The 26,591-nt window shown below is 42.0% G+C and overlaps 1 protein-coding gene and 1 long non-coding RNA gene across 3 annotated transcripts in view; one reads left to right on the top strand and one right to left on the bottom strand.

Annotated features, from left to right (window-relative positions):
- The window catches only part of LOC144589267 (uncharacterized), a 40,357-nt gene extending 34,789 nt beyond the window's left edge, over positions 1 to 5,568 (bottom strand). For both annotated transcript variants that reach the window (XR_013545303.1, XR_013545302.1), the window contains exon 1: positions 4,882 to 5,568. This is a non-coding gene — a long non-coding RNA (uncharacterized LOC144589267). The remainder of the gene's footprint in view (positions 1 to 4,881) is intronic.
- Positions 5,569 to 5,630: 62 nt separating this feature from the next.
- LOC110086873 (carbonic anhydrase 2) lies at positions 5,631 to 25,883 on the top strand. The gene is made up of 7 exons (XM_020808109.3): positions 5,631 to 5,896; positions 7,549 to 7,746; positions 20,765 to 20,883; positions 21,162 to 21,254; positions 22,275 to 22,337; positions 23,193 to 23,348; positions 24,940 to 25,883. The coding sequence occupies exons 1-7, from the start codon at positions 5,863 to 5,865 to the stop codon at positions 25,057 to 25,059; spliced, it is 783 nt and encodes a 260-aa protein (XP_020663768.1). The 5' UTR covers positions 5,631 to 5,862; the 3' UTR covers positions 25,060 to 25,883.
- The last annotated feature ends 708 nt before the right edge of the window (positions 25,884 to 26,591 follow it).

Genomic DNA, 26,591 nt, shown 5'->3' on the forward strand with positions numbered 1-26,591 from the left:
TGTTAGCCCTGCTGCACTTAACCTCTGCAGCACTAACTCCAGGTGTATCAGGTGATCTTCCCAGGTATTACTGAAGATCCCTATGTCATCAATGTAGGCCACTGTAAAGTCACTGAGCCCTGCCAAGGTCTGGTCCATCAGCCTTTGGAATGTGGCTGGTGCATTTCTGAGACCAAAGCTCAGGACTCGAAATTCATAGAGACCAAAAGGGCTGCAAAAGGCAGTTTTTTCTTGATCCCTGGGATCAATTCTTAATTGCCAATATCCCTTTACCAGGTCCAATGATGAGATGAACCGACAACCCCCTATGGTTTCAATCAGGTTGTCTAGCCTGGGCATTGGGTAGGCATCAGGAGTGGTTACACGGTTTAATTTCCTGTAATCAACACAAAACCTAATGCTCCCATCAGGCTTGTCCACAAGGACTATTGGAGAGGACCAAGGACTAGAAGAGGGGACGATTATGTTCTCCCTAAGCATCTCGTCCAGCTCCTTCCGCACCTTGTCCCTATAGGGTCCCGTTACTCGGTATGGGGATACTGCCTGCGGGGGTGCATCCCCTGTGTGGATCCGATGCCTCACTCCCTTCACTATCCCCGGCTTGTTGGAAAACACCTGTTGATATTTACTATGCAGCATTTTTAGTTCTTGCTGCTGGTCTTGGGTGAGTGCAGGACTGATCTTTACCTCCTCTGGGTTGTATTTTACTTCCCCTCTACCCTCCCAGAAGGGTAACTCAGCTTCCTCACTCTCAGCTGCTTTTATCGCGAATAAAACCCTCTGTTCCCTTCTGTAGTAGGGTTTTAGGGCATTCACATGAACCACCCTCCTTGCTTGGTTCTCCTCTTGCTCTATTAGGTAGTTCAGGTCTGACATCTTGGAAATGACCCTATATGGTCCTGCCCATTTGAGCTGCAGTTTGTTCTCTCTGCAGGGCCTAAGCCAAAGCACTTCCTCCCCTGGGTCAAAGTGTCTCTCTCTAGCTTTGTGGTCATACCATGTTTTCTGTCTGACCTTCTGAGCTTGCAGGTTTTCTGCTGCCAGCTCTAGATTTCTCCTTAGGTCATTCATCAAGGTGTCTATGTATGTCACAACGTCTTGTGGGTCATCCTGGGTGATCTGCTCCCAATTTTGTTTGATCAAGTCAAGGGGCCCTTTCACCCCTAAGTGTGCAGCAAACATGTCAGAGTGACCCCTTTGTAAGATCATGGGGCGATACTTTTCAGGTACCACCAGCTGACTTCTGATCCCATCTCCCCCTTTTGAGATATTCCTCAGGGTTTCTCTATATAAAATCCCCTTTTTCTCCAGAAATCTCACTGGGGTTTCAGGTGTTAGCTGGGCGTCAGTCACCTGTTCAAAACACTTTTGGAGAGTGGCGTCTGCCTTTTGCTCCTGTCCAAATCTGCTGTCTGTGGTTAAGGTTTCCACCACAGCTTCTGAACTCCCCTCTGCTTCCGCCTCTGGCTCATCATTACCCCCCTGAACTGTCCCCGTGGTGGCTTGTGAGCGTGTAATCACTAGCACCCTTTTCACATGTTCAGCCAGGTCATTTCCCACGAGCACGGCTGCTGGCAGAGTAGATGAAATCGCTATCCGCCAATCTCCCCTCCAGCCTTGAAAGTTGACAGGTACCTCTGCTACTGGCAGAGAGATTACCTGCCCCTCAATACCTGCTACCTTTATGCTCTCATTTGGGATTATAAACTCCCGGGGAATGATATCGGGATGGCACAGGGTCACCTGGGAACAAGTGTCCCGCAGCCCCCTATACTGACGGTCAAGTATTCCTACGTCCACCCCGGCTGTCTCAAACAACTGAGAATCTGTTTTTATCAGCAAGCAGCGCTTTACCTCCACAAGAGGACCATTTTCCTCAGCCTGCTCAGCATAGGTAGCTGTTCCAGACTGAGTAGCCATGGCAACAGGCTCCCTCTGTGACACTGAGCCTTGCTCTTGCTGGACACAGAACACAGCTTTTGGCTTGGTCCCACTAGAATTCTGAGGCACCATTCCTTTTAGCTGCTTTAATTTCTCACACTCTGAGATTAGATGACCCTTTCCCTGACAGAAATAGCATTTTCTGGTGTACTTTGATTCTCTCTCATCTTGTTTTGGTTTTCCCTCCAAAATCTGAGGTCTTGGTTTCATGTCTGAGGGCTTCCCTTCACCATGGGCCCCTCCCCCTTGCTGGCTTTTCCCTTTTATTCTCAAATCCAGCTCCTTTTGCTTGGCCTCAAACTCAGCCCTGATCTGTAAAATTTCTTCCTCAGCCCTAGCTTTTATCTCTTTTACTTTTTCTTCAGTCTTATCTCTGATTTCTTGTAATTTAATGTCTTTTTGCTGAGTATATTTTTCAAGATCTTGCTCACTTTGTCTGACCTGAGCCTCATACTTTTCCTTCTTTGACATTTCTTCCACTGATAAATTGTTAATAAACTTATTTAGGAACTTCAATTCCAATTGTACCAGTCTAATTTGGTGTTTCAGTTCCATCTCTTTTATCCTCATGGCCATTCCCCTTTTCTTGGCATCTGCCTCTGCCTGACTGATTTCAGCTCTTTCTTTTCTTCTGATTTCCATTTCCCTCACCCTCAGTTCATGCTGTTGGGCTAGGAGCATTTTTCTGAGTTCTGGGTTCTGCTCTCCTGTGCTGTCACCCTGCACTGAGCCAAATTCATCCTCAGAACCTTGGTCAATCTGGGGGTCTTTCACATCACTCATTTCTGCCATCTGGCTTCGAGTCAAGGGCATAATCCCCCCTCAGAACAGGCTGCTTTAAAAAGTCAAGCCTCAAAATAAAACGACCACTTTTTTCCTTCTTGCCTCAGAACCAGCTCTCCTAGAGATTGCTGCTGTTCTTCAGCACTAAATTTGCAACAGTATCGAGTCAGAGCCTACCCCCCTCTGCTGGGCCTCTCAGCTGGCAAGCTAGCTCACTGTTGCTACGCAGTTTTGCCTCAGCGTTTTCCCGCCAAAATCAGGCTGCCTCAGAGCACCTTAATCTAAGTCTCCCCAGTTGGCACGTTCTTCTACTAGTGCACCTCCCCGTGAGGTACACCTAGAAGATTACCTACGCGCCTCAGACTGTCCCTGACTAGACCCCCCTTGCTCTGGGCACACTTGCCAAGGCTTTGCTGGACCGCTGGACAACTGGACCAGTCGTATCCCACACGCTGGACACCAATCAATGTGACAAACCCAGACCTACTGGGATCTGCCACACAGTTACACTAAGCTGCCACCAACCATTCCCTATAAAAAGTCACACAGACCAGGGATGGATTTTTAAACAATAAAAGAATTAGGTTTATTTTAAATACAAACAGGGTAAATAAAACAATCAGGTGAATAAAATAAAGTAACGTGGCTTATTCTCACACACACAAGCATACAGTTTGGTTCACCTAGAACCTTTAACTTAAAGCACAGACCCTGAACCCATCAGTTCTGGCTAACCCACAGACCCCTGAACCTTTCAGGTTGGTACTCTGACACACAGTAGTACCCTGTCAGACACCCAGACTCCCACAACAGCTTCTTCTTCCCCAGCTGCTGCTTCGTCCCAACCCAGTGTCTCACAGTCTGTCTCAGCATCATCTCTTCACCACACAGGCATCACATATTTATACAGTACAGCCCCTCCTCCTGATGTCCCGCCTTCCACTCCCCATAGGATGGAACTTTCCCTCCAAACCCATGACAGACAGGTAACATCAGTGCTGTTATGTAACACCAAGATGACTTCTTTTATCTAAGCAAACAGAAAATACAGCTGTTCCTCCTTATGATGGATACATGCTCTCTCTGAAAGAGCCCTCTAATTAATGTTATAGAGGAGTAAGGACAGACTCATGAATGAGCACATGGGTGACAATGTCTGGTCAGAAGGTCTGTAATCTTGAAACACTTATCTAGATACTGTGATATCCCCAAAGTAGCTTACTATTTATCTTTCCTGGCTGAGAGCTGAGTTTATACATTACAATGTCTGGTTGTCAAATGGACATTTACAAAGATGCCTTTTTGCACTTACAAGATCCAGGTAGCAACTCACTGGCTTCAGACAGTAGTCATCTTCCAAGAAGATAACCAGCTACTTAAATGACAGATTTAAAAATGCCAGGGAATAAGAATAAAATGTTTAGATTTGTCCCAGTGTATTGCTGAAATAGTTACAAGGTGGAAGCCATACACAATTCTAGGCCCCAGCGGGATCCTCAGAAATGATAACAAAATCATATACATGTGGGGGTGAGTCAGAGCATTTGTAACAATAATTTTAATCCACAGTGTAAGGAAATCTGGGCAGGATCAAGCCTAATACTGTTCTCCTTTCGCATTCTGTTCACTATGTGGCTAAGGAGCAAACTTGGAAAATCCCACAAGCAAGACATGAGCTCATCAGTCTCCTTCCAGCTCATATTCCTGAGCAACCGGCATGCAGTGGTCTTGCTACCTCTGATACCGAAGGAAACAGAAACGGATGAGAACTGCTAGCATTGATCGTCTTATTCCTGGTCCAAATACCTTATTCTTTTAAGAGTAGTCCACCACGACTAGATAGGCGGGATATAAATTAAATAAATAAATAAATAAATAAATAAATAAGAAAAAAAGTGGCAAATTTTAACCCCCAGGCCTTTAAAACGCAAAAGTCTGGGGCAAATCTCTGCGCTAGGTGGGAGGGTTCAGCCGTTGATTTACTGACAACCCCCCTTTTACACCATCAAACCCGGCACGGAAAGAAAAAACCCTTTCCTCCTCTAGGCACGCAGTCGGCCCGTGAAGGGGCAGAAATCGAGGTCCCCGCGATCGCCAGGGCCGCGTCCAGGGTCGTTGAAGGTCAGGGTCACGGAAGGAGAGAGAGAGATAACCCACCTGTGCTCTCGCGTGCCCCCGAGGTCACTCCAGGGCTCTCGCTCTTCCGAGTGTCCCCGAGGGGGTCCCTTCCCGGCCACGGCCGGAGGAATGCCGGGCACCGTCCTTTGCCTTTCCTTTCCCTTCCCGCGCGCCTCCCCCTCCCCGCCGCTCCGGCAGCCTCCCCGGGCCCTCTTCGTGTCCCCTCGGCGCGCACCACGACGTCCCAAGGTCATTCCCGCGCTGGCTTTTCCCGCCTCCGAGAGCCGGGGGGGGGGGAGAGGCTCCCGCGAGTGGGATGGCAGTCTCAAGAGCGGCGGCGGCGGCGGCGAGCGCGACAGGAGGAAGGCCCCGAAAGGCGAGCCTCGCCTCGCGCGCCGGCTTCCCCGTCCCCTCGCGCCCTCCTCCTCCCCCCCTCCCGGAACCTCGGCGCCCCTCCGCCCGAATCGCTCGGCGGGCCTCGAGCGTCTCCCCCTCAAGGCTGTAGCCGCCGACGCTACCCGGGCTCACGGGCGGGTGGCGGGTGGCGGGCGCCGGGCTTGGAGTGACGCGGCGCGGTGGCCGTTGTTGCCGCTCCTGTGACGGCGCAGGAGCCCCGGCGACCCAGGCGGCGGCGGCGGCTCCCGGGAGCGCAGCATAAGCCCACGTGCACGGTCCGCTCGCCCGCTGGGCTGGCTGAGCGCCTGCCCGCCCGCCCGCTCCTCTCTCTCGCCCTCGCTCCGCTCCCCCCTCCCTCCCGGCTGGCTCTGAGCGCTGCGCTCCGCCGAGAGTCACCTCCTCCCCGCTCCCTCCCTCCACTCCCTCCTCCTCCTCCTCCTCCTCGTCGCTCCCCCCTCCCCTCGGCGATGTCCGCGAGGGGCATGGAGTTGGCCGGAGCCTATAAAAGCCCCTGAGAGGAGCCCGAGCGCCGCCACCGTCGGGCAAGGGAGAGCTGAGCTGCAAAGGGAGCGCACGGCGAGCAGGAACGGCAGCGGAGCAACCCGGCACAACTGAGGCGCCACCATGTCCCATCACTGGGGGTACGGCAAGGACAACGGTGAGTCCCTCCCGCGGCCGCAAGAGTCCTTGCCCCGTCCCGCGCGGGGTCGGGCTCCCTCGGACCTGACGCGACCCGGCTCCGGCCGGTGCCCGCTTCTTGACCGCCCCGCTTGGGAGGCTCGCCCTCGCTCGGCGCCGCACCTGCTGCTCCGGGCGCATCCCGGAGCCGCCCGCGCCACCTGAGCCGAGGCGCTGTGGCGGAGCTGGGGGGTCCCGCGCCGCTCTGCCGGCCGGAGAAGCGGGTCAGCCCCGTGTTTCAAAGGCGACACGGAGATGGCCATGTTTCAGGCTCCGACAGGCGCACGCAGCGCCGGAACGATGCGGAATGAATACGAGGCAATGCGAAGCGAAGGTAAGGTCTGATCCGAGGAGATGCCGGCGTTTGGAACTAGACCATCCCAACTTAAACCGAGGTCGTAGGAGGAGCGGAACAGGCAAAAGCCAGTCAGGAATGGTCTCTCCCTCCCCGTCCTAGGAGTCTGAGATGGAGAGGATGGAGAGATCTTTAAACACAGCTCACCTGGATTGCTGTTGGGGCTCCCTGCTTCTCCTACACCACAGCCACCGGGCTGAACCTGATCCCCTCCTGTCTGATCTATCGATTTATTTATTTTCAGTCTTCTGAAAAGGTATCTGACCAAACTTCACACATACTCTTGGTGGCACACCACTGGAAGGAGAGGATATTTCGGTCCTTGGATTGCTCTCAAGTCACTAGGATGCCTGAGTGGAAGCTGCTGTCCTTCTTGTATGGAATAACCTGGAAGCATCTGAGGAGCAGGGTTTCCATCATCCCCACCACACAATGATGCTCCTTTTTGTGGTTCCAACCTGTTAAGATAGGAGCTTGGTCCCCCCTAAACTGGGAGTGGAGGAAAACTGTCCATCCAAGCATGAGAAGGTGGCTAGGGTTAGGGAAATGGAGATGTGAGGGAAGCTCTCATCTCTATATGTCCAGCTGCAGCACCCAGGAAGAGTGAAGGGAACCTGCTGCCCAGTTTGAGCCCTGTTATGGATTTCATACCCATTCTTCTGAGAGGAGTTCCCCATTAGCAGTGTGTAAACTTTTTTGAGTATATATAAGGTTAAACCTTAGCAAAAAAAAACAGAAAGGCTGCCTTCCCACCCCTCCCCATGTTTTAAAAATTATGTAGCCCCATGAACTCAAAGAACTCAAAAGCTTGCAAGTGAGTGCTAATTTCAGTTGATTTTAGATTTTTGAAAAGTCACGTAACCCTGAATTTCTAGAGACAGGGGTTAGGAATAGACCGGGGGATACTTTACCCAAAATTTCAGTGTGGGTTCCCTCCCCTCACCTTCACATAGAGCTTTGCAAGTCTAAATCTGAGCTTGTAGATCCCCCTGTTCTTCTCCCAGCTCGCCAGCTGCTCTTCAAGATGATCTGTCTCTGACCGCTAGCTTAGGCTTCTAATTCCAACTGGCCGGGATCATTTCATTCTCCCATTCAATATTAATGAAACGTTAAAATGTTAAAGCCTTCTTACTGCACCTAAGACATTAAGGTCTGTACTGGGCATTTTGTTATGTTTTAAAAATTTAATACCATGAAAATTTAAAGAAAGACCCTGCCATCTGTTTTGTCAGTAGCTTCAATTGTTCTCTCTTACCCTACCTCCCATCTCTTTCTAGGACCTGCTCACTGGCATGAAAACTTCCCTGTTGCTAATGGAGAGCGTCAGTCACCCATTGATATCCAGAAAAAGTCCACCAAGTATGATGCCTCTCTGAAGTCCCTGAGCATCAGTTATGACCCATCTACAGCTAAAACTATTCTCAACAATGGGCACTCCTTCAACGTTGAATTTGATGACTCTGCTGACAAATGCGGTTAGTGCTTGGTCACTTTGGGGACTTTTTCATTAGAGATAGAAAAATAAGATTTTTTTTTTTAAAAAAGGTAGTTGATACATATAGTTGAGCAGCAGCAGAGCAATATATATATATAACAAATAGACCTTTTAATATGCTTATGCTAGCTCGTTATGCTGTCTTTTGCTTTGTTAGTGCCAAAAATAAGTGTAATCTTTGAACATGATAGAAATCCATCTTTTTAAAAATTTAGTTTTTCTTCTTTTGAGGACTTTGGATAAGTTTAGAACAGACTTGCCAAAGCTAGCATGCTCTGGATATATTAGACTACAGCTCTCATCATCCAAAACAGCACAGCCAGGGTATGATGATGAAAGTTGTAGTCCATGATTATAAGCCGCTGAGTTGAGGAAGACCAGGTTATAGCACATGAACTGTAAGTTAATTTCCCAAATTCGAATCCAACAGAACAATCATATACCTCTTCACTAAAACTCAAGCTTCACTATAGTGAACTGGAATTACTTCCAACTATAGGCATGTATATACAGTGTGGTGTAGTGGACACAGCGATGGATTAGGACTTGGAAGGCACTCAGCTATGGGGGGGCAGGATTGTTGGAGCTGGTAAAATCACCCCTTAAATATCTCATTTACCTTGGAAGTCCTATTAGGGTTGTTCTAAGGCAGTTCTGAGAGCCTATAACAACAACAAGGTCTTCATAAGAGTTCAGGCTAAAATATGAGAATGAAGCTGCACAGAATCCAGTACAGTAATTGTCCCTTCGCCCCTTGCAGCACATCCATCATAATCACCTTCTTTTCTTTTTCCTCATTTCCTTTTCCATAGCCAAGTATAAATTAACCTAACAAATGGTGTTTCACACACGTTAGTACTCACGTACCTTTGCTGTGACACACCAAACTCTGCCTAAGCTCTATTTAAGCAATTGCACATTCTGCCACTGTGCTCTTGGGATTGGCATTTATATGAGCTGGATATTTCCTTGCTTCACATTTTAATACCTTTTCCCTTGTAATATATGCTAAGTTATATGAAATGTGTCATATCCTTGCAACAGGTGTTGCTGAGGATTTGAATTTGCATAGTGAAAGGCAACAAGTATAAACTTAGATATACATGTTTGAGTATATTTTGTGTTTCCAGATCAAACAATTTTTTTAACACATAAAGAACATTTGCATCACTGCTATACCTGTTCAGCAGAGTTTTGTATATGAAATGTGCTGCATTTTACAGTGTTCTTTGGAGCTGGGATAAGATGCAGTTCTGTAAGACGAGATACTTGATACTCAAGAATATGTGGCATGCCAGTATTATCCCCAGGGACCTGGCTATGAGCAGGCATCAGGTTGAAATCCTCTTCCTTTTTGCTTTTTTTTTCAGATTTTTCAATAAAGGCAGCACTACATTCTTCCCACATTCCCACACAGTTCACTGAGGGCTAGTTAGTCATTCTTTTGAGCAGCACACTCTGTGCACAATAACATCAAATAAAAAACTCTTATATTGTGAGCCCCCGTTATGGCTATGAGTACAATGCAAAGGTTCAGGCTACTCTTATGAGTATGAGTTTGAAGACTTGCTTTGTATTAGTTGCAATTTCTCGGGCTGTCTGTGCTGTGTGCAGCAGTTTTCTCCCAGCCACAGCAACAAGCTTTTAAATGCAAGAAATGGTGCCACTGTAAAAACAGAAGCTGCTGTTTTCTCTAGACACTGCCTGATTTGACTTGCTTGAGCAAGTGTCCTATTTTTCACCCGGTGTTGGCAGTGTCGTTGAAGGGACAAATTCAAAGCACCTGCAACAGCTTTATCTTAAGGGCTTTCCAAAGCAGTATTGCAAACGATGATGTCAAAGGCTGCAATTCAAATCCTGCATCTTCTGATTTTTAATAGGACTACTCTGGGAATAAAATAGTTTATGAACGGAAGCCAAAAGCTGCACTTAAAAAGGTTAATACCCTGTTGTACTGCCAGCATTTACTAGGAAAGCAGAACTGTAGTAAACACAGAAGGAACTGTAGCATCTCTTTTCTAGCTGAAGTAGGTTTTTAGTTCTGTCTCACAACACTGCCTTGTATCCAGTTGCCTGCAATATTAAAGAACTGTGGTGAAAAAAGGAAAGTTAAAGGCAGCCAAGACTGTGCAACCAAGTCCTTTTAGTGATGTTCAGCATGGTAAATATGGCACAGAAAACTACATGGCAAAATATTAATAGATAGATTCAGTGCCATAGTTTCAGCAGTTCATGGACTTGAACAGTGGCATGGATCTTAGCACTCAGAATCTTTTGTCTTCAGTACGTCTATTCAATTCTGAACCAGGGTTGCACACACAAATAAGAATTATCTTTAAAGGTTGCAACCCAAATTTTATGATTGGTCAGGCTGCATTTGTTGCCAGCATACCTGGCTCTGGTTCTCAAATGAAGTCCAGATTCTGGATATCTGGAATTCCTGAATACTGAGTCTTTTCCCCCAGTTACTTTAGATAAAGAGAAAAGGGGTAGATCACTGGGGTGGGTAAAAATAAGTATGTGGAATTGGGGTATTGATGATCCAGTAATGATGATAAAAACTTGAGATATGTGCTCCATATATCTGTAACATCTGGATTGCAAATGTATCTGGCTATATATCTAGATATTCATATACTTGCCTCTTGCAATTTGCCTTCTGAGTGAGTCAAATACCTGTGGTCTCTAAGGCCTAAAGAGAGGGAGAAACAAGAGGAGAGTGAGAAATTCTTAAAATCATTAGGACTCAAAGCTTGTTCTTAATAAAGCGGAGATGTTGAGGTGGACAGAATTTAGCAGAGATGACAGAGTTCTGCATTAGCACTCATAGCTGGTGATCCACAGCATTGACTGTGGCCATGCCATAATTTTAGCATTGTTTTGTTTTACTGTATTTAACAGTCCTTTGTCATTTGTCTTAGTGCTTTGTTTGAAGAAGTGAACCTCTCTTTTTATCTAAATCATCATCATCTTAGAACTGCAGAGCTTGGTGAACAAGGCAAATAGGTTGTGGATACACATAGTGCCTCTGAAAGCTTGGATCAACACATTGCACTGCCCGAAGGCTGCTATATAACTTTGCTCAAGAATAAGCATAGGTCGAAGGAATGAGTGGAAGTTTTCAGATATCTCCTTGGGAGTGGATTGGCCAGAAAACACAGCACAGACATTGATCATTTTAATTTTGCAGCAGTGAGCTAGTCTCGGGCAGCTAGTGCTTGCAAAGTGTGGGTGGAGGAAGTGTAGGAGGATAGGCATAGAGTGGAAGTGCTCAGAGTAGCTCGATATCTCATCTGTGGACAAAAAAGCAGTGGGGGGGGGAACTGTGGATAGGCTGCTTCAGCAACAGATGTTTCAGTTCTACACAGGTTCTTAGAAACCATGCAACATCTAATTTACTTGCATCAGTGTATTGATTATGTGCATTGTACATAAAATTCAGAGCTATGTTTTGTTTGGAGCTAGCATGAGTCCTTAAAGAATGCAGGGTAGCAAGGCAAGGCTGGAATGAACATCTGTCCAAAATGCTGGTGGGCAGCTGCAGTCCGAGAAGACTGTACCAGTCTTTCCATCTGATTCCGTATTAGGCAGCTTCAGAGTTTAATGAGTTCTGAAACAAAATAGCTATCCTATTTAAATGACTCACTATACAGCAACAGTTCCAACTGGATTTCCTGGGCTACTTGTTGGTTGGTTGGTTGGTTGGTTGGTTGGTTGGTTGGTTGGTTGGTTGGTTGGTTGGTTGGTTGGTTGGTTGGTTGGTTGGTTGGTTGGTTGGTTGGTTGGTTGGTTGGTTGGTTGGTTGGTTGGTTGGTTGGTTGGTTGGTTGGTTGGTTGGTTGGTTGGTTGGTTGGTTGGTTGGTTGGTTGGTTGGTTGGTTGGTTGGTTGGTTGGTTGGTTGGTTGGTTGGTTGGTTGGTTGGTTGGTTGGTTGGTTGGTTGGTTGGTTGGTTGGTTGGTTGATTGATTGATTGATTGATTGATTGATTGATTGATTGGATTTTTACCCTGCCCCTCTAGACCATGTCTACTCGGGGTGGCTCTCCAATGTTCCTAATGTAATACATTTCAACTAATATTTTAGCATAATTTTGTCAGAGCTATATAAAATGCATAAAAATGCTTCCTTTTCTCTATTAAATATATATGAAACGTATGCATCCTTTTATGTATTATCAAATAAATATGTAAAAGCATACAAAATACCTACAGCTGATCCTATAATATAGTGAGAACAAAGGTAACCTGATTGTTACTATGTCCATTTTGAGATATGTCACGTTGTGGAAATCAGTAACATCACAACAACATAGTTATCAAATGTAAATAAAAAGATACTGTTATTCATTTATAGGTGAACCCTTTGAGAAGTCAGCCTGTTAGTTACAATTTTAAGATGGGAAGGGGGGAAGTCTATATTGGTCTTCACTGTAGGGTTTGCACATCCCTCTTGTGGTATGGGCCATGTATTATCATTATTTTTTAATTAAGCAGTTGAACTCTCAGATCTGACATGAAAAATTCACCTCCTTACTTGAAACAATGAGGTGCTGCACAGCATAATGAAATTAAAATGTAGCAATGCATCTCTTTGACAGAAGAGAATTTCTGCGGCTACTTTATAATTGCATTATTATTTGAGAGAATATTTTGACATTTTATAAATTCTATTTCTTGGTAGCAAATCTTGTTCTGTGCTGATCAGCTGCATTGTTAGAAAATCCTCCAAACTTTTATTTTGTCTTTCATAAAGCTACTGCTATGGATCTTCTAGTCAACACTGATCATTACAGAAAAAGAAAACCTAGGGATTGAGCCCTGCCTTGCTTAAGAAGAGAAAGACAAGAGAGAGATAGAGATATGATGATGGAATGATGGAAATTAAAATGTTACCACACTGTGGTGATGTTACACATACTCACTCACAGCTCTCTGTTATGCTTAGTAGCGAGATGGACAAAATTTGGCACTTGGCATTTACAAACACCCTTAACATTTAATGGCATCCCAGTATAGTAACAGAAATCCCATATGTCCCCAAACGTTAAGAGGTAAACACTGTGTGTTAATTTGTTAGAGGGGTTTTGGGCACTGTGGTAAAACGGTCCCCTTTTACCCCTTTGGGTTGACTCTTCACATTACCTGATGCGTGTGCTGTTTTTGCTAAACATGTTCTGCAAGCTCTCCTTGTAATCATTTGTAGGGTTTTGTCTGTCCCCACCCCCTCATTACAATTCCTTTGGTTGTCAGTGCTTGTTGTACCTTTGCCAAGCTAGTAAATGTCCTAGTAAATGTGTAAACAGTCCCTTGCAGTCCACTTCAAACTGTTTATAGTAAGCAATAACAAACTTAAGGTTTGTGTGATCTACTTTTTTTAAAGCACAAGAATCCAGAGTTTTCTTAACTGGATTAAGGACCGAAATGATGGCTCGGAGAATAGAGGCAGTTACTCACTGAACCCCATAAACGAGACAGTAGGTTGACCTGCGCTCCTAAATAGAAGCCTCTTGCTGAGTTGACACAAATCAAAAACATGGTCACAGTTTAAATGAGGCATATGCATTGCAATTGTAGAGTGAGTCCTTTATGGATCTATTGCAGGTTGCACCAGGATTTACCAGCATAGATCCTGATTTGCCTTTTTCCCTTCTCTAGTTTAGGGCAATGGGTTGACATATAGCAGTGAAATATCTAGTTTAATCCATGACCTAACTGCACTGAAATATTAAGACTAGAGAAATCCTTTGGGTCAGACTCACAGTCAGATATAACTACATTCTAAAAACTAGTTGTCAGTTATTTGTATGGTCCTGTTGTATGTGAAGAGAGGTAGATAGCAGCATGCTTTACATATTCAGCATGTCTGAATATGTAAAGATTGGTAAAGTTACTTTTTTCAACAGCAACTCGAAAGAGTACCTTAGCTAAATAGCATTGGCCATGCTGGGTGTGATATTCTAGGTGCCGTAGTTCACAAAAGGAACTTAATCCATTTCTGAAAATAGGGTCATGTCAACTTCTTTCAAAACTGATGGTATAGAAATAGGTCTCGTTGGGATGAATTGGAGTTAGTTGTACATTTTACAGTAAAAGGCAATATGGGTGCAGAACCAAGAAGCAACAGAAGAGTCAAAAATTCCCTGCTTCCAGCAGCCTGAATGGCATGCTCAAATCTGCCCCTAGAGCAGAGATTTGTGTGTTCTCCAGTAGCTGTAGTAGCTGTTTATATGTCTGTTGCTGTAAGGAGTTCCTGCATCTCCCCTCCTGGGGTGGAGTGGGAGAAGTGGAACTCAGTGCAGGCACTTCTTCACCCATCCCACCCTCAACTGGCAATCATCTGTCCAGTGGGAGAAACAAGGGACTTGTTCCTAACTTTCTGAGTGAGGCAGATGCCTGTACAGTAATCCTTTGTTCCCTGGGAATAGTCTCATAGGAGATTCATGTAAGCTGCAAATGCATGCATACTTATATGAGCCTAAATGCTGGTGAAATGGAGTGCTCCATAATGTTTGTTTGTTTGTTTGTTTGTTTACTTATTTATTTACTTACTTATTTATTTTATTTATATCTCGCCTATCTGGTATTGCGACCACTCTAGGCGGCTTCCAAATACATACATAAAAATGACAAATAAATATAACACAAAAATTATTACATTAAATGACAATTTCTACAAGGTGGGAAAGAATAAAATAATAAATAAAGAAAAATAAATAAATAAATAAAAGATCAAATATTGACTGGAGGGAAGGCCTGCATGAACATCTATAATTGCTTTTTAAAGAAAACATGTATAGGTAGGGTTTGCAAATGGTAAGCGTTATTTCCTGGAAGTAGGTTCTATTGAACACATTTGAACTTACTTCTGAGTAAATACACAGAGGTTTGCCCTGAACGTCTTCCAGTTGCAAAGGATGTGGTTTGTACAGGAATAGGTGATTGCTTTGTTCAACCATTAAGAATATAAAACAAAACAAACAAAAAAAACAAACAAACAGCGAGCTTTCAATGATAAATCTTCAAGGCTGTGCATCAGGTTCTTGTGGGTATTTCCAACATTATACACTGTTATTGAGGTCCCAAATTCACATGGCTGATGTTGAGGTCAGTATGCAAGTTGGTTTCAAGCTTCTTCTCAGCTTGCAGTTTGGAGTTTATGACCCATTTCTTAAAAAAAAAGGACAGCAAGGCAATCTGGGGCCCCCTCACATCTCCCCTTTCTGCCTTTCAAGTGCCCAGCCTTGAAGAAGACGATTTATCATCAAAAGCTCACTGTTCTTTTTTTGTTTTATATTCTTAATGGTCAAATAAACCAGGTATCACCTGTTCTTGCATGCATATTGTTTCAATGACCATACAGCATTTTCCTAATTTTTCCTGTGGTTTGTACAGTACACCTACTGTAAATTCATTCGTTAAAACATTGTGCTTAGTACTTGTCTGTGAATTAGTGCACTGTCATTGTCTTAAATGAAGTCTCGCTCCCCCGCCACCAACACCTTCTTAAAGTTTCGAGAATGCTGAAGCCCTTTTGTAAGAAAATATCTGTGTTTTATCACTCCAATTACAAAAAATTAGCATAGTGTGCTGACTACTTGAAGAGTACAACTGCGGAAAAGAAAGAGGATGTGAGAACATAATGATTTAAAGGGAGTCTTTGTCACATATTTGTAGTCTAGATGATTAATAACCACAGTAAACATCTGCAGATTACATTCAAATATTTGAGCCCAGTGCTAGGGGAAAATCAGTCATGTGTGTATTTGTTTTATAACAATACTAAACTCTGTAAATTCATCTATACTAGATTGATTGGTTTAGATACAGACCTAGTTGTGCTTACTCTAAATTTCATTTGTCACAAATTAAATGTCATTGCTATCAATAAATTTATTCTGAGCATGACTTAAGTCTGACCCATGACATGCTTGATGGCATTTTATGAAGAACTGGTTAATAATTTTTAGATCATGAAGTAAACAGAAATTTAGTTCTGCCTTTGGTATGCCTTGTATTAATTTTTTTAAAATCATGGCTTTAAGGTTACAGGAAATATTGACAGCCGTGATTCATGGACATTCGCAATATTTCATGAAGAATATGAATTATGCTGCAAACTATTTGAAATTGACATGCTTATAATATAATGTAGTACTATACTTCAGCAGTTATCATATTCATCTTAACAGTGAATTTGTGAGCCAGAAAGCCATTTTTGTGCATAACCAGAAGTAATTACAATATATTCAAACTGCCACAATTTTATAGATATATAAAAATATACAACTATTTGATATACAAATATTTACATATAATTGGAATTTTTTTAAAAAAATGATATACAGTATATTTATAAATATCTGTATTTTGCAGAGACAAATATATATACTGAACCAAAGTTATTCAAATAAAATACAAATGTAATAAATACAAATACAGATTGGACAATAGTTCTTAAGTATCACACTCTCTACAATATCTATGGCAAGGTTCAGTCTGCCTCTCAAAACACCATGTGAGTCAGTCATAAAGCAAGCCATGGGTCAACATAAAGCCTTGGGGCTGAGAGATTTTGCACTTGTAAGCCAATATGGGAGCTGTAAACAAAGCACGTTCGTTTTTACGTTATAGTGCTTGCCCAGACGTATTGCTGCCATGAGCACTTTTCATAGTGCAGCTAGCTGCTGTCCACCTGTTGTCAGAACACTGTGCCCCAACCTACAGTGTTTTGCTGTTTAACTGGTAGTTATTGAGACTTGCATTTTCCTGATGGTTCGTAGAAGCAACTTGAGTTCCATTTGTCTGTGATTGTGTTATGGCTTATCTGCATATACAACTTTTAAATTATATTGGGAGGGACCACAGCTCAGGGGTAGAAAATAATCTTTGCATGTGGAACATTCCGGATTGATTCCCCAGCATTGCTAATGAAGGCTGAAATGGTGCCTACAAACACAGAGATGCTCCCAGCCGGAGTTGTCAACACTGTTGTCTATGGATCAATGGTCTGATTTGATAGAAGGCACATTCCTCTATACCTAAAATGAATCAGTACCTGTATGTTGTTATAGCTAACAGTTGATTGAGGCCCTAGGGAATTATTCCATAAATTTTTATCAAAATAATATTACTGAATATGTTCAGGAGCATATGAGTTGCAGAGCACAGACTACAGCAGATGAAAATGCAGCCCATGTAAGGCTCGACACACCCACTTTAATTTAATATAAATGGGTTATGCAGGTTTTACCAGTATTTTTATAGACAAATTTGCTTAACATTTATTGCCTTGGAAGCATTACTCTTAGAGTAAATGAGCAATTTTTAAACTATGTTCCTTGAAGCATTTTCCTCTTCTGTTCTACTAACAAAGATTCCTTATGCAATTGTATTTAAACATGCTTAATATACATAACCTTGACATCTGAGGATGTGGAAAAAAAAGAAGTAACTGTTATCCTTAAAAGACATGTCTCCTGACCCTAAAGAAGTCTGCTGGAAGTCTTGATAAGTGGGTCTCAGTGATAAGTCAAAAATTATAAAACAACTCCTTAAATATCCACCAAATGCACACATTGACAATTTGCTGTTAAGCCTCACCGTGAATGAACCTTTTTGATATAGCCTGTATGTGTCAACCAAAGAGAGACTGCCCTTTTATAAGGACATTTTTCTTCATGTTTTTGAAATTTGCCTCAGACCTTTCCCTTTTCAATTTCTTGGTTTACATGCTCTTTATAAAGAATTGACATCTTTTAATAAGTTAAATGTTCTATTTTTCATTTTTAATGGTTTAGTAATAATAGGATCCTACATTTCTGTATAGAATTCCATTCAGATTAAAACACATGTACTTGATTTACGTATAGAAATACTTTTCATTAAGAAAATATTGAAGCTGACAGTATTTACAACTAGGACTGCAATTTTAGGTGAATGTACATGAAAGTAAGTTCCCCTGAAAGCAATAAGAGATAATAAAGATGATGAGGTATGATAATTACATACAGTATGCATCTCCTTTTTTGAGCCATCGTGGGTGTTAAAATCATCAGGGGAGAGCATTCTCTCAGTCCTACCACCTTCACAGGTGCGTTCAGTGGGGACATGGAAGAGGGCCTTCTCTGTTACTACTCCCATACTCTGGAACTCCTTCCCACAAGAGGCTAGTCTGACCACATCTTTGCTGTCCTCTTCAGACAGGCTTTTTCATTGTGATTGGATGTCTGAGGCTTTTTTTAAATGGGGTGTTGTGCCCTTGTTGCTTTTAATCTGTTTTTGGTGTTGATTTTGTTTCCCATTTTTAGTATGATATTTGTTTGATTCTTTTAAAATTTTTGTATATTTACTGTTTTTAGCTTTTGAATATTGACTTTTAATGATATAAGCTACCCTGAGTCCTTGTTAAGGAGAAAGGTGAGATAAAAATATTTTAAATAAATAAATACTAATCAGATTGAACAGTGCGGAATGGATTTCTTTTTTTTTTCACACTGGTCAGACAATTCTGTCCCCTTTCCCTCCCTCCTTATTGTTCCTAGACAAGTAAAAATTCACTGGATGAGTGTGCTTTTGTGCACCTGCGATATATATGTAAACTGTTTCATATGTGGTACTTTTCTACAAAGAAATCGCTTTGGTGTACACAAACTAGATCTCAACCTGGTGTGTGAGTTGCGATATGTCTATTTAAGTAGACACATCAAAATACTAGTTAATTAGGACTTCCCAGCATATATATAGGCCACAAAGACAGGTATACTTGAGAGCGTTCATGTACTTTCATCGTGGTTGGGTTGTTTAAACTCGAAGTGATACAAGTATAAGACGTTGATGCCCTTGCAGTAACCCCAAGTGACTTAAGTCAGTTCAGGACTTGGGATATGCAAGGATAACCATATATCTTTAAATAGGACTGGACTATCCTCAAGGTAGTGGCAAGTTCATGTAGGGTGGGTCACAATCAGAAAAACTTTGAACATAAATTACAAGTAAATAAGGGCGATTTCTAGAAATGTGGGCGTTTTTTTCCTTCTTTTCCTTTTTTAAAAAAAAGTTATCTCTGCATATTAAACCTTCTGCTGCTATCAGGAGTCCCCAGCTGGAGTCTTTCAGGGCATCTGGAAATATTGTTTATCAGGGGGAAAACTGCTAAAATGTTTTAAGGGTGGCCTTACTTGTCCTTTATGTCCTGAACCTGGCTGTCTGGGTAATCATTGAGAATGTGAGTGCTATGTGTATTTTCAGAACCAAACAGTGGCCCAAATATAGAAACCATGGTTGTAGAAGATAACAGCCAAAAAATAAAACCTGACCCAAAATATCAGCTATTGGTGGATAGTGATTAGAATTCACCCTGACTGAACTCAGTAACAGCTTGTAGGTTAGTCGGGGACAACACAGTCTAATCCTTTAAAATCCTTATTAGTTTGTCTTATGCCAGTAGTAGTACAGTACATTAGGGGGATATTTGAGGAAAATTATTTATTTTCTATCCTCTTGCAGTCGTTTCCAGTCATACGTGTCTCTCATGCGTATGTGCATAAGAAATGTACATATAACATTGTATCTTATTTTATGTAAGAATATAGGATGCTTATTACATAGAGGCAGGTACTGACTCCTGTTGCTTAGTTTAATTTTACTATTGTTGTTTGTTGCCAAGTTTGCCTCCAACTTAAGGCCATCCTAGGGAATTAGTGACCATTCAAAAGTCGTATGATTAACAGCTCTGTTCAAGTCTTGGAAATTCAAGAACATGACTACTTTTATTTAGTCAGTCCAGCTCATATCCAGACTTCAATTTTTCCTATTGTCTTCTGTTTTTCCCCAGCATTAGTTTAGCTTGCAGTATAACGATTAATGGGGAGAAAACAAAAGAGCCTCATAGCTGCTCTTCTGAGTCTTCGCCTTCTTCCGGCCTTTTGACTGCAATCTGCATTTGGATCAATGATTGAATGACAGGATGGAAAATAATTAACCGTTTAGATTTTTAATTTGTTTTCATCATTGGCATTCAAATTGTAAACATAGACATAAATGCAATACCTGTTAATCCACTGAAAACAGATAAATGTTCAAGCCAATAAATTCAAATCTTAAATTCTATGGAATCTTCTGGAAATCAGATTTGAATTGCAAAGTTAGGCATGTATAATATAATCTGCATGTGACATAAACAAAGGGGTAAATAATTAAAAAGGCAAAAAAGTGTGATGGCGTTTTTATCATTGTTCAGACATGAAAGACAGCAGGTCAGTATGAGTGGCTACCTAGTGAGTTGTTTCTCATGCCACATTTAGATAAAACCAATTTTTCATGCTTCTGAGAGGTTTTAGATTGTGGATTAATATAAAGTAACCAAATGTGGGCAGTGGAGCAATTAAGGCTGCTGCATTTCTGTTCATCTATGATAATCTAATAGCTTTCTCTGAAAGCGGTATGCCTAATCAAATTAATTCATATTAGATTTCAGGACTAGGAAATGTGTGTTTGCAGACTTCAAGAAATACACGATTCTTGAAAGAAACACAATAATAGACATGAGAAGATGCCTTGGCTATTCTCTTCACACTGCTCCATAGATTGGTTGAGACAGTTCAATAAGTCACAAAAATATCAGACAACATTGTTTTGAAATTATAATCTTGAATAAAGTTGGTAGGAAATTGCTGTTGACCCCAGCTGGACCAAGAATACATCTTGTGCATTTTTCTGAGATCAGCTCTACATAGACATTCTAATAATCAGGATGGAAATAAAGGTCAAACCAAGCTGGAAAAGAAATGGTGCACATAAGAAAAATTGCAAGCTGGGTCCCAACAAAAAACGAAACAATAAAACCACCCACACACTCACGCAACTAGGGCTGAACTTAAAAAGACAGTTCAGATTAGCATGGCAGCTTATTTATACTTACTTCAGTCAAAAGGCCTGATTTCTCACTTGTAATGTTTCTCTATGGGGAATAAGTTCTAACATGATTGTTTTTATTTCTAGTGCTGAAAGGTGGCCCAGTTGATGGAATCTACAGACTACGCCAGTTCCACATTCATTGGGGATCCTGTGAAGGCCAAGGTTCTGAACATGCTGTGGATGGAGTGAGATATGATGCAGAGGTAAGACCAATATTTTCCTCTTTCCAGGCTTTCCTACTGGGTATATCTATGTTAGATATTCTGAAAGGTTCTGAAACTGGATGTAAAGCAGGTTATGGAAATGGACTGATAACCAATACATATAGGAAGCATTTACTGGATGCTTTACTGGGATGGCGGCAATGGGCAAATAGATAGTCAGATGCTTTTCTCTCTGTTGGCCTATTGTTAACATTTAGTATATGAATTACTAACCTTTTTTAAACTGAATTTCCTTTTGGTATTTCTGTTATTTCCAGCTGCATTTGGTTCACTGGAACACAAAATATGGCAGTTTTGAAGAAGCTGTGAAGCATCCTGATGGACTGGCCGTTGTGGGTGTGTTTTGGAAGGTCAGTGCACTTATATCCTGTTTTGCCATCTTTGATGGCATTGTAGAATATTTTTTTTGTCCTGAAGGGTTTATTCTGCTAGAAGGTGAGTTGTTTAAGGCACCCTTTGCGATTCTGGGTTCATGAGGACTTCTTAGGAGAACTGAATAAGTCAAGGTGTGAGTGTGCGTGTGTATGTGCATGTGTGTGTCTTTAAATCACAGAACTGTAAAGTTGGAAGGATTCCCAGATCCACGTAGACCAGCCTCCTGCAGTAGCCAGTAGCATTGTCTATTAGCAAATATCACAGATCAAGGAACCCAACCCATATGTAGATAAGATGTATCACAGAAAGGTGTTTGCAGAGTAAATGCATCTAAATGACTCATGCTAGTGATATAGGAGAGTGAAATAACTTCATTTTTTAACAATAAACTTTCATGGCTACAAAGGGCTGAGGCCCTGGTTTAAGCACACAGAACAGCTTTTTGCATATTCATATTTTCGCCATATTAACAAGATTGAAAAATGCATGTTATGCACCCACACACACACACGCGCGCGCACACACATACACACAGAGTAGAAGTTACGTGGGGGGCTACATGTGCTTTCTGCCTTTCCTTTTAAAATACAGAATGGTATTTAGGAAAGTTTTCATCTAGTTAAAAGGATAATCAGAAGGAATACATAGCTTTACTTTTTACAGTGACGATGATGCATATTTATTGTGTTTTTCCTTTATACACTGCACATTGCATACATGAATATGAAACACTGAATTCCGCCACTCTTCCTCTTTCCACTGAGTCCAATCCTTTTATACCACTGGATTTAATGCTTGGATGATAACTGATAAACACTCAGCTTTTAAAACGGATTAATCCTCTTATTGAATTCAGGGAAATTTCTACGAAATGTCTGAGATGTGTGTACAATATTTCATTAGCCAATAAATGTGAGTAACCAATAAATGAAATACACATACATGCAAACAGGCTCACACCTATTTTTCTATATGTTTTTCTAAAAATATCACAGGTAGGAAATGCTTGCTCTGGAATACAGAAAGTCGTTGATGCACTGGACTCTATTAAACACAAGGTAATGCTTTTATTACTTTATCAGCTAAGAAATATAGTGCTCTGGATTTGTGTAAAGGAATTGCTTTTAGCTTCCCACTCCATGTGTTTCAGCTAGGAAATGATTCTTGAATCATCTTCTGTTGGCAAGAAAGCTGTATTATGACAACAGGAACGTATGATACTCCTTCCATCTGCATTTATAATTCCTTAGGGATTTGAAATATATTCTTTCTTTTGCAGGGGTGGGACTCGGATAATAAATACACCTTGCTCTTGTCTAATTAAGTTGCACAGGCTTACTTCTTCACCAGTTTTTATGAGGAGAATAAACCTGCCCTCTTTAAGAATTCCCCTTCCTTGAAATGTTAGTCTTTCACATTTAATAGTCTTAGCTAAGAGGCAGCCAACTAATAATGACTGGCTGCGATCCCAAGTTGCCCAGGTGAGCTTGAAACATGTAGAGACGCTCAGCAGGTTGAGGCAAGAAAAAGAGAAATCTGCATTTTAGTCCGCAGCTTTTATATGTGGCAGGAATGTGTTTCAAGTCCTTATGCCATCTCTAATAGCTCTATATCTTTTTACAGAGATTGAGAAATCGCCTTTTTTGAAATAGCGTTCCCAGAAACATTGCTCCCGGTGACACTCTGGTTGGACAATTCTGGGAGTTACAGTGCCCCAAAGCAACTTTCCCAAGCTAATTTTTTAAAATTAAAATTTTAGGAAAGAGGTGCACACTTTACTTTTTGGCAAGCAAAATGCAACCTCCCTTATGAACTACATAATGGCTAGCAAAGTGTCTCTCTCTGTGTGTTTGTCTACATACTATACTCCTTGCACTGTAGAATGTTTTGACTGACTGCTTGACATGTTCCAGGGCAAGCAAGCTGCCTTCACAAACTTTGATCCCACTGGTGTGCTTCCTGCCTCCCGGGATTACTGGACTTATCTGGGATCACTGACCACTCCCCCCTTGCTTGAATGCGTCATCTGGATTGTTCTGAAGGAGCCTGTGACTGTCAGCAAGGAACAAGTAGGTCCATTTGCTGCAAAACAATTGCATTTATCAAGAAACAGACTAATCTTTTGGTTTGTTGGTTTCCACAGTGATAAGATGCCTACACCGGAAAGGCGGCTTACCTTAAGACAATGGATACATTCTAGCTAGGCATGTGTTAGTTAAATAACTAACAAATAAGGACAAAACCAGACATAAAGACTCATGATTGAGGTCTCTCTTGGTTTCAGTCTTCTAACTAACAGTCCCCCTTGGGGATATTCTGAAAACAAGGGAAGTGATGCCCTGGAAGATGTTGTTTGAAGTCCTTTCTTCTAGTGTCCTCTCCCTGAGCTTTCTGGCCTAAGCAAGAGTATTGCGTCCCTTACAAATAAAAGGGAGTCATTCTGTCACGTAATAAAAGCTATTCTTGCACTTGAATAGGCAATTTGGATTCTCTTGTGTCATTTCAGAGCTGCAGTATCCTCAGTTGGTTAAATGAAATGAAGGATATATCTAACCAGATTAACTCACATTGAATGACTTGTGCATTAATTGTATCACACATTAGAGGACATTGCATGTAGGTGATTGTGCAGAATAAAATCCATGCGTCCTGGGGTTTGGAATTAAATTTGAACATGTGTGTGTGTGTGTATCACAGAGAGAGAAGATCTAAATGGGCTGTTCTAGATTGCACAGTTACAGTTAGGGTATAGGAAAACGTTTCTAAAAATATATGTGCTTTGGATTGTGCATACAGAATATAAGCACTGCAGTAACATTTTTCTCTAACACATGAACCTGATTTACCATTTGACACATAGAAGCAGTTATTGCCTACTCTGAAAGTAGTAGCCAAAGTTTCCTCTAAGCCACGTGCATGACTCTGCCTCCCTCTGTACAGTTTTCTTCCTCCTCCGGTCACATTCAACCCCTTTGGTTCTGGTCATGATGGAGCCCTGCAGCGCATGGGGGGCGAAGTCGCCTGCGCATGCAGGGGTGAAGTTGCGAGAGGGAGGCAGAGCCCTGCCTAATGGGGTTGAACATTAAAGAGTATGTTGGTAGTAGCTCTTCAGCACCACGTACACACAGAGGTATTCTGTAGTCCTGAAGCCTTATATCTTATAAGCGTAGATACCAAGGATTCAGCCAGGGATTTTTTTTCAGAGAAAACATGAGATTTACTTCTCTCTTCTTTTCAGGCCATGACTACTCACCTCCAACTGATTTCTCTTTTTAGTTGAGGGGAAAAAATCACAATGGGAAGGAAAAAATGATATTTTCAGAAGTACAACAATGATAAATAGCAAAAATAGCTCTTTGGAAACATACCACACCTACACATACCAAACTTTGATTCTTTTTTTACCATATAGGGTTAGGAAGGAGTCTCTAACTCATACATGATAGACCAGCCTCCATGCCCCACTGCGCTTTGGTCTAATGTGTCCATCAGCCGCAGCCAGAATGGGCAATAATTGCAAATGATGTGCGTTGTAGGCCAAACATCTTGAGGTTGCCAGGATGGAGAAGACTCCCATATGTATGCCGGGGAGCAAATGAATACTAATCTTCTTCTTTCTTCCTTTCTTTCTTTCTTTTCTTTCTCCCTCCCCGCCTCTAGATTGACAAACTCCGTTGCCTTTGCTTCAGTGATGAGAATGAGCCTCAGTGCTGCATGATGGACAACTGGCGCCCTTGCCAGCCTCTGAAGAGCAGAGAAGTTAGAGCCTCCTTCCAATAAGCTGTGTCCCTTCAGCATTGTGTTGTGTTCTTGAGGGTTGAGTTTGTTTGTTCCTTTTTTCCGCTAAGCACAAATCAGACTAATGCCATATAAGCACTAGTGACATCTGTTTTTTTTACCCTAGTGCTCTCTTCTCTTCCTGTTGTTTCCTGAATTTCCTAAAAATGAAATGCAAAAGGCCATAAGCCAAGAGGAAAGCAGATTTATCATGGTGTGGTGTATATACAGTGGATGGCTGGGGAAGGAGGGAAGGGGAATGGAAACCTGGTGTGATGCTTGACAAGATTTTTTTTTTGTGATTGTGGTGCTGAACACTGATGCTGGGATAGGATTATGTTCCTTCGGCAGAGACTGTCAAGGGACAGGGTGATAAGCGACAGACAAATAAGCCATTTTTGAAAAATGAAAAACAAATAGAAAATATGATGCTGTGTGTACTCAATAACTTGAATTTTTCATGGAAGCACAGGAATGCCATTTAATGTGGCCATTTTACATCTGATTTGGGATAATACCTGGTATCAACATAGGCATTAAAATGCAACTTTAGCACTGAAGATTAAATGTCTTAGGTTTTATGGAGTTTGAAGTGTAAATATTTTAATTGTTTTACAGTTTTAGCCATAAATCTGAAATCCAAGTCTTCATGTTAGAATATTTTTTAAAATTACAAAATGTCAACTGAGCTAAATTAAGTACATTATGTGTAAAAATTGTTGATACCATAGATATAATACAGAGTATCATTTAAAATGTCATAATTTAAATAAGAAATTAATATTGTATTTTTAGATACATTATCTAATTAAAGAAAGATATATTTATGTTCATTTTTCTGGTGCCTTATTACGGTTTAAGACAACCAGAATAATCACCAACAAATTATTATGCATGGTATTTACCGCAAAGGAAAAATTATTTCAAGCAAGCATTCTTGAAATTTCTTTCATGCTGGGAAATAATGATAGCATAATAAGGACTGTTGGTCTTTAAGGTTCTACATTACCCTTTGTTGTTCTTATCTCAAACATTTGGTAAGAAAATTCTTTGACTATTTGCTTCAGTAGCCCAGCCAAAAAATTCCATGGGTTCCAGTCTGGTTTCGGCCACTCATGGCAGCTTTCATTAAAGGCACAAAGTCAGCCCCTACTGCCCCTTCTCCTGCATTCTCAGGGAGTTGAGTTTCCTGCACTGACTTTACTAGGGTCACCAAAACTCCAGGTCTGGAGAAATGGGTGGGAAGTATGAGTCCCCGTCTGAGGTGCATCCTTTTAGAGAGGGCTGGTAAAGGTGTGCAATGGGGACCAGGATTCACAGCGCTGCTCTTCTTGGAGTCTCTTTTGCCATGCCTGTTGGCGCTTGTGTCTCCAACACTGAAGCTGGGTGTGGGTAGGTTCTGCGGCCCCCACTAGATGGCAAAGATACCAAGGCTGGGTTGATGCTGGGTCAGCTGTAGGCTGTGTTGCCAAAGCCTCAGGTCCCAAGCTCTTCCACAGCCAAACAGGCAGGGTGGGAGGAGGTGTCTTCCCTTG

This window comes from Pogona vitticeps, chromosome 4 (assembly GCF_051106095.1).
Source record: "Pogona vitticeps strain Pit_001003342236 chromosome 4, PviZW2.1, whole genome shotgun sequence".
NCBI lineage: Eukaryota > Metazoa > Chordata > Lepidosauria > Squamata > Agamidae > Pogona > Pogona vitticeps.

Bases quoted from the DNA above. Each gene is read 5' to 3' on its own strand.
- LOC110086873 (XM_020808109.3), top strand. From the start codon at position 5,863: ATGTCCCATCACTGGGGGTACGGCAAGGACAACG. The intron at 7,747-20,764 runs GTTAGTGCTTGG...TTTTATTTCTAG, and splicing joins TGACTCTGCTGACAAATGCG to TGCTGAAAGGTGGCCCAGTT. The intron at 22,338-23,192 runs GTAATGCTTTTA...GACATGTTCCAG, and splicing joins TGGACTCTATTAAACACAAG to GGCAAGCAAGCTGCCTTCAC.